Raw genomic sequence first — 19,172 nt, 5'->3', positions numbered from 1 at the left:
GCGGTTTAAAGCCTGAAGTGGCAACAGACACATTGAACTGATTGTCATACTGAAAAGTTTTGCATGGAAGGGAAAGATCAGCTGACTTATCAGCAGCTACACACTCAATCAGAGCAGGTGGTAAGCCAGGCAGTTTAAACCAGTGAGAGAATATGACTGCAAGCAACTGATACAGATTACCATTCCAAGAATTGATTTTTAACAGATTATATGCCCAGGTGAACAAATCGTCTTTTAAGAGCACATAGGCAAAAGGAAGAGCCGACGTGGACGGATCAGAAATCTGAAAGGTGGGATTCAGACAAAACCTCACACATTCAGAAAGAAATTCCGCCTTGGTCTCTGAATTTAGCCTTTTAAAGCTCTTAAAGACACAGGACCCAAACTCGGCAAAATCGTACAAATCAGAAATTCCGTCTACACTGGGGTTTTGGGTTGGGCTGTTCATACTGTAACGATTGTGGAACTTTCCCCGTGATCAGCGCACAACGCGTGCGCTGACACGGCGGAAATCCTCCACAAGCGTATAATTTGCAGGAACCCAGCAAAAGGTGCTACGCACCCGTAGAGGGAAAATTCCTGTCGGCAGATGGCGCTGGGGAGTGCAGAGGAACCAATCCTCTGTACCTCCACAAATGCCAGACAGGAATTGTACGAAACGCAGAACGCAATCGCAAGAGAGGCGATTGCGAATGAGAATGAGCAAAGGGACAGGTTGTATGTGTGTGCGCCAATCCAGTCGCCACCCCGCGACCGCACACAACAGCAGATATGAAATAGGAACGCGATCGCGAGAGGTGCGATCGCCAGACGAGACACAAGGCAGATCAGGACAGAATACGAGGTTAGCAAAGGCACAGCAAATAATACAATGAGGAGATACGGAAAATAACAAACGCTAGCTAACCGCGAACACCGCACTCATTCGCAACAGTGCACGCGGTTATGCGCGGTCTCCACGTGATAAGCACAATAAAGACAAGCACGCCTAACTAACCATTAACAGACAAACATGAAACAGAGGACGCGAGCGCTTGCTTAACGGTACCTCACCGAGCCTCCAGCAAGCGGTCGTAGCGGATAAGACAGACACACGAAAACAGGGACAAGCGAGAGATAGGATCCACAGCACTAGCGAAAAGTGGCTAGCGCGATCCAGGTACAGAGTAGCAGAACAGAAGGATCACCAGCGCTAGCGAAAAGTAGCTAGCGCGATCCCAGGAGACAGAACAGAAGGATCCCCAGCGCTAGCGAAAAGTAGCTAGCGCGATCCCAGGAGACAGAACAGAAGGATCCCCAGCGCTAGCGAAAGTAGCTAGCGCGATCCCAGGAGACAGAACAGAAGAGATAGCTGGTAGCAACCGCTGCACCAGCTATACTCCAAGAACAGAGATCAGAACCATTTCCTGTCGACCACCGTAGGGACTGGACAATGGCAACAGGCAAGACAAGACAGAACAGGCAATACAGATAATACAATCCTAACTGCACTAGGGAAATCTGCCTAGCGCAGATTCAGGAATTACTCTAAGCTGATGTTCAAACAGAGAGCAAGGCTGACACCCCACCAGGAGTGTTACATAGGGCGAAATCCTTATGAACAGCGAAGCATTGTGGGAAAGACATAGTACTTATAGTACACGCCTCCAATGAATGTGGCCAGGCAATTTGCATGACAACGTATGCAAATTCCTCTGCAAGCACAAGCTGCAAAACTGACAGAAGCTCTTCTTTCCAGAGTCCTGCAGCATGCAAACCTACACAATGGTCAAAAGGCTGGCTGCCTGCACAGGCAGCTGAGCAAATCATCACAGGAATGCATTTAGAGCTGTGACTAGTAACTTTAACTTCAAGGTGCAACCATTAGTGCTGAAATATTTAGGTATCTTCCTAGCAGATTTACAAACTTAATTTTCTTTCCTTACTGACTAAATTTAAAATGCTGTAGAATAGATCTTAAATAAAACATGGTAGGCATCCCACCAGTACTTCTGAAGACAAGTGGACTAGCTTGTATGGTAGATTGGGTAATTAACTTTGCAAACAAGCAGGTATCAGTGGCCTAGAGCTGTTAGCCCCGATGCAAGTTTTACAATGAGCCCCCCAAGCACTCTATACATAACAATTGATACGGCGCACCAAAACATGCCAATGGCAACTACAGTGTCAGAGGTGCAAGAAGGGGATGGGGAACAGTTTGTTAATGATTACCACTACCCAAAGTATCTATAGAAGTGATTATGAGCACAGGACCAATAGAGAGCTAATAATGCAGTTAAGGGAAGGCCCCTGGGGGCCCCTCTAGCCCAAGGGCCTCGATGTGGTCGCAACCTCTGCACCCCCTATTGCTATGCCCCTGTATCTAGGTTTCACTCCTTTGGTGCCCAAAGAGTTTAGGGGTCTCTCCACAACCTCACCCCCTTGGATTCAGCTTAAGGCCAGTTTCACACTGGAAACTGGCGTTAACATTGCAGCGTGGCGGATGCGCCACACCACATCGCCAAAAACAGGCCTTCAGGGACCACCACGTTAGTACACATTGTTCCCTGTCTGGCCACCAGCCAAGTAGGAAGTGACGTGCGCTTGTAAAAGTACGCTTCTGCGCATGCACGCCACAATGTCGCAACGCCGTTGTTTGAAAAAACCTGCGTCGACATAGAGTAATATGACTTCCGGGCCGAAGCAGATCGCCGCGGGTCACGCACGGTAACCTAGTTCTGCGCTAGCATTAGATTTGACACTTCCGGTGCAGTGTACCGTAACGTGGCAAGTATAAACTTCCCCATAGGGTTAAATTAGGCTGTGGTAGCAGTGCGTCAATTTGATGCATTGCGCCAGTGTGAAAGGGCCCTATGAGTATGGGATGGGATGAACAAGGAGTTAGGATGATCTAAAGGCATGTCCCCACTAACATCATATATGTCTGTGTTTTATGGACAAAAAACAAAGTAAGTGAGCTGAAATAATGTTTTGAATTAATCTATGCTAGGTATGAAGCCTAACTAAAAGCACTGAGTGTTTATTAATCAGTTCACCCCCAAGGGTTTTTACCTTAATGGACGAGAGCAACCTGTCAGTGCTCCTCCATTTTATTCCCTAATAACTTTATTACTACTTATCACAACAAAATGATCTGTACCTAATGTTTTCTTTACCAATTAGACTTTTTGTGGGTAGTACATTTTGCTAAGAATTTTTTTATTCTAAATGCGTTTTAACTGGAAAATTAGGAAAAAAATTAAAAAAAATTAATTATTTCTCAGTTTTTGGCCATTATAGTTTTAAAATTAAACGTTCTCCTGTGGATAAAAGCAACACATTTTATTTGCCCAGTTGTCCCGATTATTAAACTGTTTAAATTATGTCCCTATCATAATGTATGGCAACAATATATTATTTGGGTAATATAGGGGTTATTTTTCTGTTTTTTGTTTTTTTGTCCAGTCCATAAGTACAAGCCCCTATGTAGTAAAGTAAAAGTAATTTTCCCTCAGAAAATATAGATTAAAAAAGCTGAGTCCCTAAGGCAACTATGTATGTATTTTTACAACTGTTTTTTTTTTTGGGGTGGGGGGAGGGCTTTGGAAGTGTAAGTTATTCATTATATTAATATTGTGTATGTATTATGTGCCTGTGTGTGTAATTACCGTATACTTTATGGCCACAAGATGGCACTAGTGAACACTTTCCCGTTTGATAGGAAGTGTTCACTTTTTTTACATTTAACTACACTGTGACGGCTTCCTGTTTTATGAATGGATGTGGCCGCTGATCGTGGTCATGTGCATTCATTCCAGGCATTGCGATTGGGTAGAGGACTGCTCGGTCCTCTTCCCCAATCACTGAACACGGAATTCCGATGGAAACGGTGGCGAGATTGGCGCGCACACAGGCGGAGTGGCGGCGGGAACGAGCAACTTATTAAAACGTCCTGTTGCCGTTTTAATAAGTTAGTTTTAATAAGTTACGTTGTCATTAACTGGTTAATAAAAGCAGAATTTGGAGTAAGCACAAAGAAGGTTTCTCCACAGTACATACAATGCAGTGCAAGGGATTATGGGAAATATATGGGTATACTCACTCATCAGCCTTGATCTGCCAGTAGGCCATACGGGATACATTCAGGTAATGAAAGTCTCCTTCAAAGTATTTAGGATCTGTTCCTCCAAAGAGTAACTCTCCTCCAATGGGTGCAGCGGGGTTTCTTCAAATAAAACACATCAAATAAGTTCAAGATATACAAGATTATGAGGTATAATCACTAAACTGTGTTGTGTAAAAATCTTACAGTAGGATGAGCAGAGAATGGTGCAATTATTATGATTATTATTTATTGGATTGATAAAGTGCCAACATATTACGCAGCGCTGAACAATAAATATCCTACTAATATAATAAATGGGAAAGTTCAGATGTTTGGATGTTTGTTACTCGATCACGCAAAAATGGCTGAATGGATTTAAATGAAATTTGGCACACACATAGTACATTACCTGGAATAAAGTATAGGATACTTTTTATTCCCATAACCAAAAAGGGGGCGGAAACAAATACACATTTCACTGGAAAATGTAAACTGCAGCCATTCTTACACTGTTAATGGTAGGGTTCTCAAACTTTGCACAGTTTGTCATTGGGTGACTGGGATTAATATTCAGAAAAGTGGGTGGAGCCTACAAAAGCCAATCAAAATTCACCTATTGATTTTCAAGGGAAATATTTACATTGCATCCATTCATGGACTGTTAATGGCACAAGCCTCAAACCTGGTACAGTTGATCATTGGGTGACTGGGGTTCAATTTCAGAAAGGGGTGGAGCCACAAACAGCCAATTAGATATGTTTCATTCCAATGCAAATTATTGATGCCAAACACAGCAAAACTCACAAACTTGGTAATTGAGTAATTTATTAATTCGGTGTTAGGGTTAGAAAAGTGGGCACAGCCAACACCAGCCAAATACATAAGCGGGCAACGCGGGTTCATAAGTGGGCGGAGACAAATACAAAATTTTACTGGGAAAATGTAAACAGCAGCCATTCTTACACTGTTAATGGTAGGGTTCTCAAACTTTGCAGAGTTGGTTACTGGGTGACTGGGATTAATATTCAGAAAAGTGGGTGGAGCCTACAAAAGCCAATCAAAAATCACCTATTGATTTTTCAGGGGAATATTTCATTGCTGCCATTCTTGCACTGTTAATGGCACAAGTCTCAAAGCTGGCACAGCTGATCATTGGGTGACTGGGGTTTAAATTTATAAAAAGGGGTGGAGCCACAAACAGCCAATCTGATTTTTTTTCATTTTAATGCAGGTTATTGATGCAAAAAAAAGACCACAAAGCTCACAAACTTGGTCATTAAGTAATTGATTAATTGTGTGTTAGGGTTAGGAAAAGTGGACGCAGCCAACACCAGCCAAATACATAATCAGGCAATGCCGGGTCATCAGTAGGCGGAGACAAATACAAATTTCACTGAGAAAATGTAAACTGCAGCAATTCTTACACTGTTAATGGCAGGGTTCTCAAACGTTGCACAATTGGCCACTGGGTGACTGGGATTAATATTCTGAAAAGTGGGTGGAGCCTACAAAAGCCAATCAAAATCCACCTATTGATTTTCAAGGGGAATATGTAATTGCTATCATTCTTGCACTGTTAATGGCACAAGCCTTAAACCTGGTACAGTTGATCATTGTGTGACTGGGGTTCAAATTCAGAAAAAGGGGGTGGAGCCACAAACAGCCAATCAGATTTGTTTAATCTCAATGCAAATTATTGATGCCAAAGACCGCAAAGCTCACAAACTTGGTCATTGAGTAATTGTGTGTTAGGGTTAGAAAAAGTAGGCGGAGCCAACACCAGCCAAAAACATACCCGGACCATGTCAGGAAATCAGTGGGTGGAGAAAAGTACAAATTTCATTGTGAAAATGTAAACTGCAGCCATTCTTACACTGTTAATGGCAGGGTTCTAAAGCTTTGCACATTTGGTCACTGGGCGACTGGGATTAATATTCAGAAAAGTGGGTGGTGCCTACAAAAGCCAATTAAAATTCACCTATTGATTTGTAAGGGGAATATTTAATTGCTGCCATTCTTGCACTGTTAATGGCACAAGCCTCTTGCACTGTTAATCACCTGTACCTGGTACAGTTGGCCATTGGGTGATTGGGGATCAAATTTAGAAAAGGGATGGAGCCACATCCAATCAGATTTATTTTATTTCAATGCAAATTATTGATGTCAAAGACCGCAAATCTCACAAACTTGGTCATTAAGTAATTGAGTAATTGTGTGTTAGGGTTAGGAAAAGTGGGCGAGCCAACACCAGCCAAATACATATCCGGGCAACGCCGGGCGTCCAGCTAGTATACAATAATACAAGGATGACAGACATAACAAGGTTATACAGCATAGGACAAAACTATTCAAGGCAAATAGGGTACAAGATACATGATTAGTGATGGGCTCACGGGTAGAAAACTATCCGAATCCGTGATTTTAATGAAGCTTAATTGCGGCAGGGGTTAATTACCCAAATGTCCGGGCGCTTCTATGCGTATCACAAGCTTGCACGTGTCCAATGAGACGCGTTCCATGACTCAATACCATGCACTTCCTCCTTCCGGCCGAAGGAGCTTCGGATTCAGATAGTTTTCTACCATGAGCCCATCACTATACATGATCATGTGATTTGGGGCTGGTTAGGTACGCCCAGTAATACAAGTACAAGGCGATCATAGGAAAGGAGCACACGATCATGTAGAATACACTAGCGAAAGGCTTGCAATCTATGGATAGGAACCCACTAGGGCGTTTTTGGCAGCGTTTTGGAATCGCTGACAATCAACGGCGATTACCTAAAATGCTTTGCCAATGAAAGTATGTGAGGGTGAACCCAGTAATGCGATTGCAAATAGTGGTAATCGCAATCGCAGGACATGCAGCATTTTTAGTGCATTTGCGCACAATGCAAAGTATATAAGCGCTGCATAAATCGCTTATCGAAGCGATTATGCAGCATTTTGGGGGCGAGCGATCACATTTAAAATAAAACTCTATATACTCACCCGGTGTCTTGATTTCCGTCTTCCACACATTGCTCCGCCCCCTAAAGGAAGAGGTCACAGGCGCTTCCTTTAGGGGGCAGGGCTACGGATGGAAGATGGACGCCTGGTGGGTATAATAAAGTTTTGTTTAAAAAAAACGAATCGCAAATCAAATCTGAAGCGCAGTACAGTTTACTGTACAACGCTTCCAAGTGTTGGAAAATCGCGATTGCAAACACCCTAGGATCCCTAGTGGGTTTCAGGCCTAAGGGCTTGCAATTATATACAATCCATTACACTCTATTCATCGTGCGGTAAAACTTTATGCATGTTATTCTGCTTATCGCAGTTTAGTGAATATATACCATACTATAGCAACATAGCAACAGAGAGGACAGCCGTCTTACACGGCTGTCGCCAGTATAGCGGTGCTGCAGATCGCAGCCCTGTACCAAGTAAAAAGACGGCGATTTCGCCGTCTAACAGTCTCACGTGCGGCAATTGCGGAGCTCCGTCTACCAAGCAGGAGACGCGCGCACAGCCTGCACGCGATCTCCTGCAGTAGCCGGCCCCAGGACTTGACGCGGTCTTTAGGTAGTTAAAAAGTCATTTTTAGGAGAAGGAAGATAGATACAATAGTTTATTTCATTCGTTTATTTTCGCCTTTGGTGTCCTTTAAAGTAAACGTGAGATAAAGAAAAAATAAAAAAAATATACATACCTGTGGCTTCCTCCAGATCTCTTCAGGCTGCTATGGGTACCGATATTTCAGGCAGTTGGGCCGTAGTGCACATGCGTGGCCAGTTGCGCTCCCTTTGACGGGAGCATTCTGCGCCTGCGCCGATTGACCCCCGGCTGGCTGAATTACCATGCCCCGTAGTGGAAGATCCAGGCGGCGGAGGAGGATGGCGAGGGACCGATTAGCCTGAAGGGGCTGGAGGAAGACCCAGTATGTATAATATTTTCTTTATATCAGGAACACTTTGAGGATGGTTGTATATATTGTAAGGGTTAGAGCAACCATTACAAGTAGCTTACCACCTTTCTATTGTTGTTTGGTTCTCTTAGGTCATCTAAAAATTACTTCTCCGTAGTAATAATAATAATAATAATGCAAACATTGGGGGAGGGGTAGGGAGGGATTAATTTCACAAAAAATGTGTGTCTTGCTAAGTGTAATTTTCAAATCAAAAGCAACTTTGACTTTTAAAAATAAGATCTCATCCCTAGTAAGAAACGCTGAGGATGGATATAATTTATCACAATTAAAAATTATAAATGTGCACACTGTGGGATATTAACGACAAAAAGACAATTTTTTGCTATTTGGTTTCCGGAGCCTTCTTTCTATTCCTACGAAGTGACAGTGACATAGGAGAAAAGTAATTCATAATGCATTTTACTCTTGAACAAATGTACATTTTATCCATGTGCATACACATGCATTTAACATTTTTTTGTAATACTGGTCCTTTAAATAGCACCGTATTACAGTGCGCAAAACAGTGTGTTACAATGCAAACTGTCAATGGGAAAATATACTTATCCTCAGCCTGCTCGAACCCTAACCCTAAAGGATGCGTTCGCACACTGCACTGGTACGGAACGCATGCAGTATGAACATCAGACGCGTGTGATGTGATTGAGGCCTAATATGTTTGGTGTACGTGCACTGTGCAGCCTGGTGCTGGGATCCTATCACTCAGGTAGGTACACAGATGCTTATAAACTACAGGAAGACAGCTGACCTATTCAAATAAAATGAAAACACATTCTTTTCCAGCAGATTCTGCTTCATCATGTTGTCAAACAAAGGGAGGACTCCATCCACAGAGATACTGGGATACCCCAATCCAAGGATGCCATCAAAATGGGCAGCAACAAACACAAAGCCGGGCTGCTCCACGGCCTCTGCAAACGTCTGATTCAGGATGTGCAGGTCAACAATCTGTGTGGAGAGAAGCATGATGATGGCAAGTGGAGACACGAAAGACAGATTAGGAAAACAGGGATGTCTGTACATGCAAATCTATGCTGATAATGCTCACAAGTCTCAAAAACACTGTTAACCTCCCTGGCGGTATGATTTTTTTAACCTTTTTTTATTTTTTTATTTTTTTTAAGCATGTAGCTAGCTCTAAAAACACACCTTTTCAGACAAGCCTAAAAGTTGCTATAAAGTAGCATTGGAGGCCCGCTGCCTCATCCACTAACCACTCTGTCTCCTTCTCTATTGTTTCCACCCCACTAGTCTCTAGATTGTAGGAACCCCCTCCTATTATTTTGCTGTAATTTTGCATATGAACGCCTACCAATTTTACTGATATCTCAAACCACACATTAACTATGTATGTATTTGTACTTGTATTACTGTACAGTGTCTTGAACTTCTCACATATATCTGTTCACCAATATTTGTTTTGTACTATGTACAGCGATACTAAAGATGTTGGCACTAAGTAAATACAAAAATAAATAAATAATTGTAGCAACAATAATAATATGTATACGGTATGTCCCTATTTGATTCGGACAATGTGTTCCATTTTCTCATAACTGAAGGTGGAAGTGACAGAACCTATCTGTACTCTTGGCTCAGTCACCCAGAGCTGGGCCTCTATACATCTCTCCTGTGGCATCCTCTGTATAGTAATAGGCACCCCATCCCCACCCTTTCTCTCCATTTAACAACACATCTCCAGCAGTGTTTTATTCTAAATACCTTCTTGGATAACAAACAAGGTTTCATACTGTGTTTTACTGTGTAGCCACTAAGGCATATCATGTAGCATAATGATTAAAATTAATAATGCATGACAAGCAGCCGACCATTGCAATTTTCACCACCTCAGACCTGGGGAAAAAATATCCATCTTTATTTAATTATGGGAAGCAAACGCTGGCCACAGAGAGCAGTGCATTGCCACACAGGTCTCAGTGAATCATAGGAAATGGTATTTTGTGGGTTAGATTGTACTATAAGGGCTGTATGTAGGGGTAGTGGATCCACGCTTGAGTGGCGATGACCACCTTCTACTTCATAAACTTTGCATGCACACCAGCAACTCTCTGTAGATAGACAGACAGCTAGCAGGTAGAGATGTTGCGAACAGTTCGCCGGCGACCGGTTCCAGGCGAATTTTGGTGGTTCGCGTTCGCCTGCGAAGGTGAACTTTCGCGGAAGTTCGATTCGCCCCATAATGCTCTATTGAGCAGAACTTTGACCCTATACATCACAGTCAGCAGGCACATTGTTGCCAATCAGACTGCACTCACTCCTAGAGCCCCACCCCCCCTTATAAAAGGCAAGGTCCTTGTGCCATTTTACTCACTAGTCTGCCTACACTAATTAGTTAAGGGACAGCTGCAGACAGACTCTGCTAGGGAGAGTTTAGTTAGGCTCTTATAGGCTTGTTCCTAGCTAAATATTGTTCCTTATATTTCCTCCCTCACTCCCTCCTCCCAGGGAATTGTAGAATTTCAAAAGCCAGCTCATATACCTTGGCCGGGTATTGAATCCAGGTCTTGGCCGGGAATTGAACCCAGGTCTGAGTGCATGGTAGATAGCTCTCTTAACCGCTATACCACCACCAACACAACATTCTGAAACCAGCCTAGCATGCACCTTTATGATATATCCTAGAGAAAAATGAGCTTGCTTAAAGATTTGTAGGCTTTCAAAAGCCAACTTACATACCTTGGCCAGGAATTGAACCCAGGTCTGAGTGCTTGGTAGATAGCTCTCTTAACCGCTATACCACCACCAACACTACATGTTGAAGCCAGCCTAGCATGTACCATTGTGATATACCCAAGAGAAAAATGAGCTTGCTCTCTCTCTCACTCTCTCTAGGAATTGATGGTTTTAAGCTGAAAATTCACTTCAATGGCATCAACGGATACCAGCAGAATTTCACAGGCAATTTCGGAATTCTGCCGGATTGAAAAAGCAATTCCGTTCCGACCAAACGGAATGGAATGACCAATTTCCGCCCAAAATTGCGGAAAATACAATTCCGCGGAAAGCGGTGACCATCCCTACTAGAGAGGGAGAGAGAGAGAGAGAGAGAGAGAGAGAGAGAGAGAGAGAGAGAGAGAGAGATGAATCTACATGGCTATCTGGGGTTCTCTTCGGACAACTGTTGAACACAAAAGGCAAGGCCATGCCTGGGTGGGGTTGTACCACCAACCTTTTAGTTAACAGCCAAACACGCAATTGTGCCACAGAGACTGTGTACCACAAAGACTGTGCATGCAGTTGCTGTTGAATGATTTTATGGGGATGTATGTGTGTCTTTTGGAGGGAGGAAGTAAGTCTGCTCCAAGAAGTCTGCCCTAGTGCCTCTCTCCCTCCTTCCCTTTGCAGAGTCCCGAGCTGAGCTTAAATGAGAGGTTACTCACTTGTCTCTCAGCATTCCACTGGCAAGATCTCCCTTCAGTCGGGGGCACCACTAGCTACTTAATACTGAGGGCACCTCCGGCTACCTATTACTTGGGTGTACCTGTAGCTACCTATGACGGGCAAGGGAAGCAAAGCAAAAGTGAGTGACAGCTGGGATAGCCAACAAAATTGCAGTGCGATTTGGCGGGGGGTTGTAGGTTCATGGAGAACAGAGTCTAGGGTACCCACAGCGGTGCCTATAGGCCACTGTGATGTAAATCCAGGTCTGGGCACAACCCAAAGGGAAGAAGCCTCTGTAACGGATACCCCCCCCCCCCACACACACACACACACACACATACACACAGGCTTGGTCTAAAAAAAATTAGGTCAAAAGCTTTGATCCACTGATTGGCTGATCCACCAATGTGCCACCATGCAGAGGGCCAATTTGTAGGTACTGACGGGTGCTGTGTGCCCATCTGAGTGTGCTTTAGCATGTAAAGCACACTTGTACTGTGTCAACCTGTTGCTCCGGCTTGCTTACTCATTGTTCCTCATTCCTTATTGTCCCATGCAGCATCTGCACTGGCCACTAGAGCTCCAGGACCAGGTTCACTGTCATGTGACCGCAGTAAAGCATGGAGCTCAGTTTGGAAAGCTGTGCAGGACACTAGAGGCAGTGGCATAGCTATGGAGCTACGGGCCCTGGTGCAAGTTTTACATTGGGCCCCCCCAAGCACTCTGTACAGAACTATTGATATGGCACAACAAAACCTGCCAAGGTCATCTACTGTGCTAGAGGTGCAAGACGGGGATAGGGAACAGTTTGTTAATGATCACTACTATTCAAAGCATCTATAGAAGTGATTGTTACCACCACACAACCAATAAACAGATAATACTTTGGTTTAGGAAGGGTTCCGATGCGGTCGCTACTTCTGCAACCCCTATTGCTACGCCCCTGACTAGAGGATGCAAAACGGAGCAAATACAGCATATACTGCAGCAAGCACTGCAGTGCACTCTGCATATGGGGGACTTCCCCCTCCCAGCTTATGGTTTGTGTTCCATGGACAATATCTTCAGAAATGTGTTATTATAAAAGTTAGAACATTAATTATCAATACTTTTAATTTTTTTAATGTATGCTGGGCTTTTTTTCTGTCTTTAGATCTGCTTTCAGCATAACTGCACATCTGTCAGTGAGGAGCCTAAATGTGAGCAGTGCGTCAACTGAGAAGGGTTTGCAAACTTATTCTTATGTTTGTCGATGGGAATTCTCAGAAATAAAGTACCGAAAGTTCCCTAAAGCCGTGTTTAGTGTGTACCTTGGCTTCAGGTGACATGGGCGGGGCTTTCACTTATAAAAGTCACAGACGTTTGTTCATGCTAAGAATTTATTGCACAATATTTAGTTCCAATAAAGAGCAGTAAGAACTTACAGTGACTGTATCTTGGCTCAGGAATCCCTCCAGACTTCCAGTCCCATACTGAATAGAGAAACTCGTATCATTCCTTCTGTAGCTGGCAGAGGCCCCGGAATTGTACTTTCTGTGAAACCCTGCAACACACGTGACCAGAGATGGATTAAGATGCAATGGTGACCCAGGCAAGGTAGTCTATTTGGTGCTCCCTTGTGGTTTTTTTGGTAAGCTGAAGTGGAGAGAGGTCAGAGAAGGTGTCAGGTGGGCCCCTTGACACACTAGGCCCCAGGCACCTGCCTTGTCTGACTGGTGGATGATCCTGCTCTGCATGTGGCCCATGACAATGCTAGCATGATATATTGTTACTAGGCTTTCTATTTTTACAAAGAAAAGGTCTACTAATGCAGGTATAGTTACCCATCTTCAACCACTTGGGGTGACACTAAAGTGATGGAAGGATGAAGTTTGGTTGGCTGCTGTGCCTTATGAACACAGAAACCAAAACACATTATATATATTTTAAAAAATAAACCTCTCAGCCCAAACTGAATGAACCTTCAGGGCCAGTTGCCATAATGTTAAACTGGACAATTGCCTAGGCTACCGAGTCAGGGATTGCATAGGCCACCAAAGCTTAAAGGACCACTGTCGCAAAAATCATAAAATTTAAAATATATGTAAACACATACAAATAAGAAGTATGTTTCTTCCAGAGTAAAATGAGCCATAAATGACTTTTCTCCTATGCTGCCATCACTTACAGAAAGTCGTAGAAATCTGACATTACCGACAGATTTTGGGCAAGTTCAACTCTCCATAGGGGATTCTCCGCATGGCCTTTATTCTTTATCAAGACACTCCCTGAAAAAGATTTATACAAAGTTGCTGGCCAGCCTGCTTGCTCACTGTACACTTTTTGGCAGTTGAACGGAGTAACTGCCATTCACTAATGTCCTATGATGAGATGGGCTAGTCCAAAACCTGTCGGTTCTATCAGATTTCTACTACCTACTGTAAGTGACAGCGACATAGGAGAAAAGTAATGTATGGCTCATTTTAATCTAAAATAAACATACTTCTTATTTGTATATGTTTACATATATTTTACATTTTAAGATTTTTGCGACGAGTGAAATGAGAGGTATATGGAGGCTGCCATATTTATTTCCTTTTAAACCATGCAGATTGCCTGTCAGTACTACTGATTCTGTGGCTCTAACACTTTTAGCCATACCCCCTGAACAAGTTTGCAGATCAGATGTTTGACTGAAGTCTGACTGGATTAGCTGCATGCTTGTTACAGGTGAATGATTCAGACACTACTGATGCATGAAGGATCAGCAGGAGGAAGCAGGAAATTTGGGTGTCCGCAAGCGAAGAAAATTTGGGCACCGCCATAGGGTTCCGTTAAATTTATCAGCAAATGTACTGGACATCAACAGCAAGACTTTGAATGAAGCCCCCTCTCCCATTACAAAATAATGACCTACTACTTACTATACATATAGCAGAGATTAGATTGTGAGCTCCTCTGAGGACAGCCTGTGCCATGACTATGTACTCATGTAAAGTGCTGCCCTTGTAGTATAGGTGGATAGAGATGCTCCCCCCCCCTCCAATAGTATAGGTGGCCAGATGCTTCCCCTCCCCCCCTCTTGTTGTATAGGAGGCTAGATGCCTCACCCCCCCCCCCCATTGTATAGGTGGCCAGATGCTTCCCCCCCTTTTGTTTTATAGGAGGCTAGATGCCTCACCCCCCCCCATTGTATAGGTGGCCAGATGCTTCCCCTCCCCCCCTCTTGTTGTATAGGTGACTAGATGCCTCATCCCTTTTGCCTTGTTGTATAGGTGGCCAGATGCTTCCCTCTTCCCCCGTTGTATAGGTGGCCAGATGCTTCCCCCCTTGTTGTACAGGTGGCACGATGCTTCCCCCTCCACTCATGTCGTATAGGTGGCCAGATGCTTCCCCCCTCCCCCATGTTGTATAGGTAGCCAGATGCTTCCCTCCTCCCCCGTTGTATAGGTAGCCAGATGCTTCCCCCCTCCCCCCATGTTGTATAGGTGGCCAGATGCTTCCCTCCTCCCCTGTTGTATAGGTAGCCAGATGCATTCCCCCTTGTTGTACAGGTGGCACGATGCTTTCCCCTTCCCCCATGTTGTATAGGTGGCCAGATGCTTCCCCCCTTCCCTGCTTGTTGTATAGGTGGCCAGATGCTTCCCCCCTTCCCTGCTTGTTGTATAGGTGGCCAGATGCTTCCCCCCTTCCCCCATGTTGTATAGGTGGCCAGATGCTTCCCCCCTTCCCGTATAGGTGGCCAGATGCTTCCGCCCTCCCCCCATGTTGTATAGGTGGCCAGATGCTTCCCCCCTTCCCTCCTTGTTGTATAGGTGGCCAGATGCTTCCCCCCTACCCCCATGTCGTATAGATGGCCAGATGATTCCCCCCTGCCCCCACGTTGTCATATAGGTGGTCAGATGCTTCCCCCCTCCCCCTCCCCGTGTAGATTGCCAGATGCTTCCCTCCCCCCAGCAGTGCCACCAGTCACTCACCTCTCCGCTCGCCTCCAGTACCGAAGCTTCCTCTTCCCCTCCATCATCAGTCACCACTGTGTATCTATCTCTGCAGCTGACGCTTTATAACAGGTGACTTGCTGGCACATTACTGGTGATCACAGGATAGGAAACACCAGCTGCAGAAATACACAGTGCCGGCTGATGACGGAGGGGAAGAGGAAGCACCCACTCTGGAGGTGTGCGGAGAGGTGAGTCACTCTCTTTCACTAGGCTGGCTGCTGCTAACCCTCTCTTCTTCATTTGCGGGACTGCCTCACGCTTCATGGGAGAGCTCTGGGGGTGCTATGGAGCTGCTGGAGGGTGCTGTAGCACTGGCAAGACCCCTGGTGCCGCCCCTGTTCTTGTATTAGGAAATATTATATAAATATTATGTGCCAGCTTTCTACAGACTGTTGCATGAACGGTAAGACTGCAGAACTTTGCACCTTGTCAGGGTTCCTTTAAAAACCCCAGGCTCAGTCTTCAACCATGCTGATGCTAGAATACATTCTCCTTGCCTCTAATACATTATATTAGCTCGCTATGAATATTTGACAACAGTATATTTTAAACAGGAAAGAACAGGACCGGCTGGTAACACCTGTCACTTTTCCCTAAAGGAAGCAATTCTGCGTCTGCCTCTTGATTGAATTTTTATTGTAGTTTGCTAAGGAGAATTTAAAGAGGAGAGCTAAAGGATTATAAGTGCTTTGCTATCCTGTGTTTCCATCAGTATCTGCTTCTTTCTTTTTTGCAGAGACTGCAGCACTGAAATGGTATTTAAATGAACCTCAGTACTATAGCGTCTGAGTAATATATCTAAACAATCGTAGATCAGAAGTGGAGAGATGCAGGGACTTGCTTGAAGCCTGCAGTGTCTCTCTGAAGTTCTTTCAGTAGCTCTCTATTCCCTGTGCAGACCTGTAAGATCATAATCATATGCAGAGTAACTAATACCAAGGTGAATACTGACCAGGATCAGGGCTTAATTGGCGCCCCCCGGGGCTCACAGACATTCCTGTACACAGTAGATGGCACTGATTAAGCTCAGCAAATAGATCATTCATTAATAAATAAAGGCCTCCGATGGGCCTCCCTTGGAGGGAATTAAGATGTTGACTGTGACACAGAAGTGACGCTATTGGCGCTCCTGTTTATCTTGTTACTCACAGCAGGCGATGTTGAAGAAAGAGCAGCGGCTGGATGGTACCCAGAGGTTGGAGGAACCCGTGTCAAAGATGACGGTGAACTTCTGAGGAGGAGTTCCGATGGAGATCTCACCATAGTACTGGGCCTGTGTAGAAGGGTCGACAAAAGAGTATTCTCATTTACGGGAACCTGTCACTTTCTATAGTGTGGAATGCTGCTAAGTAGGAGGCTAGGATAGAGATCTCATTTACCCAGGGCCGTTTCTAGCCTCTTTGCCGATCCTGGCAAGAAGTCCTGTGTAACCCCCCCCCCCCCCCCCCAAAAAAAAAAAAAAACCCCACAACCACACACTAGAAAATATAAACCATCTGCCGGTACAGGGTAAATGCACAATACAGGGAGTCCCTGAGATACAAACAACCTGACGATCCTGTCCCTTTTGATTGTACACCCCCTTCCTGCACTCCCCCAGCCCAGTGTGTAAATGCAGAGTATAGTGCAGCAGAAGCTGTGCTCTCACCTCTCCACTGTAGTCCAGTGCTGTGCTTCCTCCTGTCCGCTCACCACTCTCCCTAGTGCCCGGCATCTGCTACCACATGTACACGCCACATGAGGAGAGTGAGGTGCCAGCACTAGAGGGAGCAGAAGACAGACAGGATAATTGCACAGGCACAGCACTGGAGTCTGGCGGAGAGGTGAGTGCACAGCTTCTACTGCGCTATACTCTGCATTTATACACTGGGCAACGGGGACAGATAGTGGCACAAGGGGACAGAGGGAGGAACAGTGGGACAAAAGGAGGCACAGGAGGACAGAATGTGGCCCAAAGGGGGACACAAGGAAACACAAAGGGGAACAAAAGGAGTCACAGAGGGACAGGAGGCGGCAAAAGGGGACAAAAGGAGGCAGAGGGGTATAGAAGTAGGTACAAGGGGACAGAAGAAGGCACAAACAACTGTGGGGTCGTAGCTTCATTCAGGAGGTATGGTTACGTTCAGGGGCGGACTTAGTTCAGGGGTGGGGCTTAATCAGGGTAATGGCACCCCCCAGGACCAATGGCACTCCAGGCAATAGCCCGTAATGCCTTTGCTTAACTACTTGAAGACCACCTCACCCCAATGGGCAGGACCGCCTAACGCAATTGGCGTCAAGTCCTGGGGCTGCAGTTTCCCAGGGAACGGCCGCACGCATGCGCTATCATTCCCTGCCCGTTCACGGCGGCTAGCAGGCTGCTTTTAAATGTAAGGGGAAGAAATCCCCTTTGTTTACATGCGAACAGCGCTGCCGGGGGCCGCATCGCTGTTCGAGATCGGCGATCCCCGGCCTCTGATTGGCCGGGGAGCACCGGCCTCTCATAGGCTGATGCCTATGAGAGCCGAAACAGGACGGATCACCGTCCTGTTCCAATGCAGGCATCGGAGGGGAGGAGGGAAGGGGAGGGAGGGAGGAAGGGGAGAGAAAGAGCCTCGATGAGGCTTGAAAAAAAAAAAATGTCAGCAGCGATCGGACCCCTCCGGTGGCATGTCCCCTTAGGGACAAAAAAAAAGAGGAGAGTCCGATCGCTGAGTACCTAAGCTGGGCTGTGCGTGAGGCTGAAAAGCCTGCACAGCCCAGCGCTGCAGCAAAGAGCCTGGTCTTTAGGGGGGGGTTACCACTGCGGACGTCAAGTGGTTAAAAACATTCCTGATTTTACCCTCTCTAATCCTATGCTGGACTTTGTCCAACATTGGCCTTTTCTAGAGTAGGTTCAATGTAGGACATAGTTCAACATTAACAAAATAGCTGCCGCTAGGTGACGCTTTTGCCAAATATAGGTATTTGCATGCATGATGCAAATTTTTCCCTGCATGTGAATTGAATGGCGGCCTATTACTTTCAATAGGTTGCATTTCCCCGTCCGAATTTGCATGCGGGGAAACACAGCGAATTGTCCATAATGGAAACGAGCCCTTGCTGGCTGCCAGCTGCATACAGTCACAGTGTATAGATATCTCACTTACATCCAAGTAGTTGGTGAGTTTCTCAGGGATTTCAGCCAGATGAGAAGGTCTTCCTTTCAGGACTAGGTTATCAGCTGATTTGCTTCTGAGTTCCTCTATGGACATGCGGTCAGTCAGCGTATGCCTGATGGACTGGAATCTCTTCAGGGGGATACTGAAATGGAGAATTGTTTAGCAGCATATAGATAATTTATGAGTACTTTTTACAGTTTAAGGTGTAGACATCTAAATACGTGAGCGGAGGTTCCTGGCAGTACTTCGCTGCTTTCCCTGCATGCTCGGCCAGGGTCAGAGCTGACACAAGGCAAGTCAGGGATTTCATCTCAGGAGGTCTATCAGTCATAGATAAAGACAAAAGCTAATTTTAAATTAAGAGGGCGTGGGCCAAGGCGAGCTGTAGAGAGGGAAGAGAAAAAAGCGAGAAAAGACACAAGAAGCCAATAGTGCAATATATTAAAGGACCACTCCAGCAGAAAAAGTAAGCAGTTAAAATCTGACAGAACTGACAGGTTTTGGACTAGTCCATCTCCTTATGGGGGATTCTCAGGGTTTTCTTTGTTTTCAAAAGTATTTCCTCAACTGCAGTTGCTAAGTCAAACTGACAAAATG

At 45.1% G+C, this 19,172-nt stretch overlaps 1 protein-coding gene across 4 annotated transcripts in view; it reads right to left on the bottom strand.

The window, feature by feature from the left end:
- LOC137521711 (cathepsin D-like) overlaps window positions 1–19,172 on the bottom strand; it is a 72,340-nt gene that overhangs the window by 9,994 nt on the left and 43,174 nt on the right. For all 4 annotated transcript variants that reach the window (XM_068241354.1, XM_068241355.1, XM_068241356.1 and 1 more), the window contains exons 2-6: window positions 18,564–18,717; window positions 16,585–16,708; window positions 12,880–12,998; window positions 8,802–9,001; window positions 4,082–4,204 (exon numbers count right to left, since the gene is read on the bottom strand). In XM_068241354.1, the coding sequence (XP_068097455.1) occupies window positions 4,082–4,204; window positions 8,802–9,001; window positions 12,880–12,998; window positions 16,585–16,708; window positions 18,564–18,717 (720 nt within the window). The remainder of the gene's footprint in view (window positions 1–4,081; window positions 4,205–8,801; window positions 9,002–12,879; window positions 12,999–16,584; window positions 16,709–18,563; window positions 18,718–19,172) is intronic.

Source organism: Hyperolius riggenbachi, chromosome 6 (assembly GCF_040937935.1).
Source record: "Hyperolius riggenbachi isolate aHypRig1 chromosome 6, aHypRig1.pri, whole genome shotgun sequence".
In the NCBI taxonomy this organism is placed as follows: Eukaryota; Metazoa; Chordata; class Amphibia; order Anura; family Hyperoliidae; genus Hyperolius; species Hyperolius riggenbachi.
This window is presented reverse-complemented; position numbering and strand designations above follow the sequence as displayed.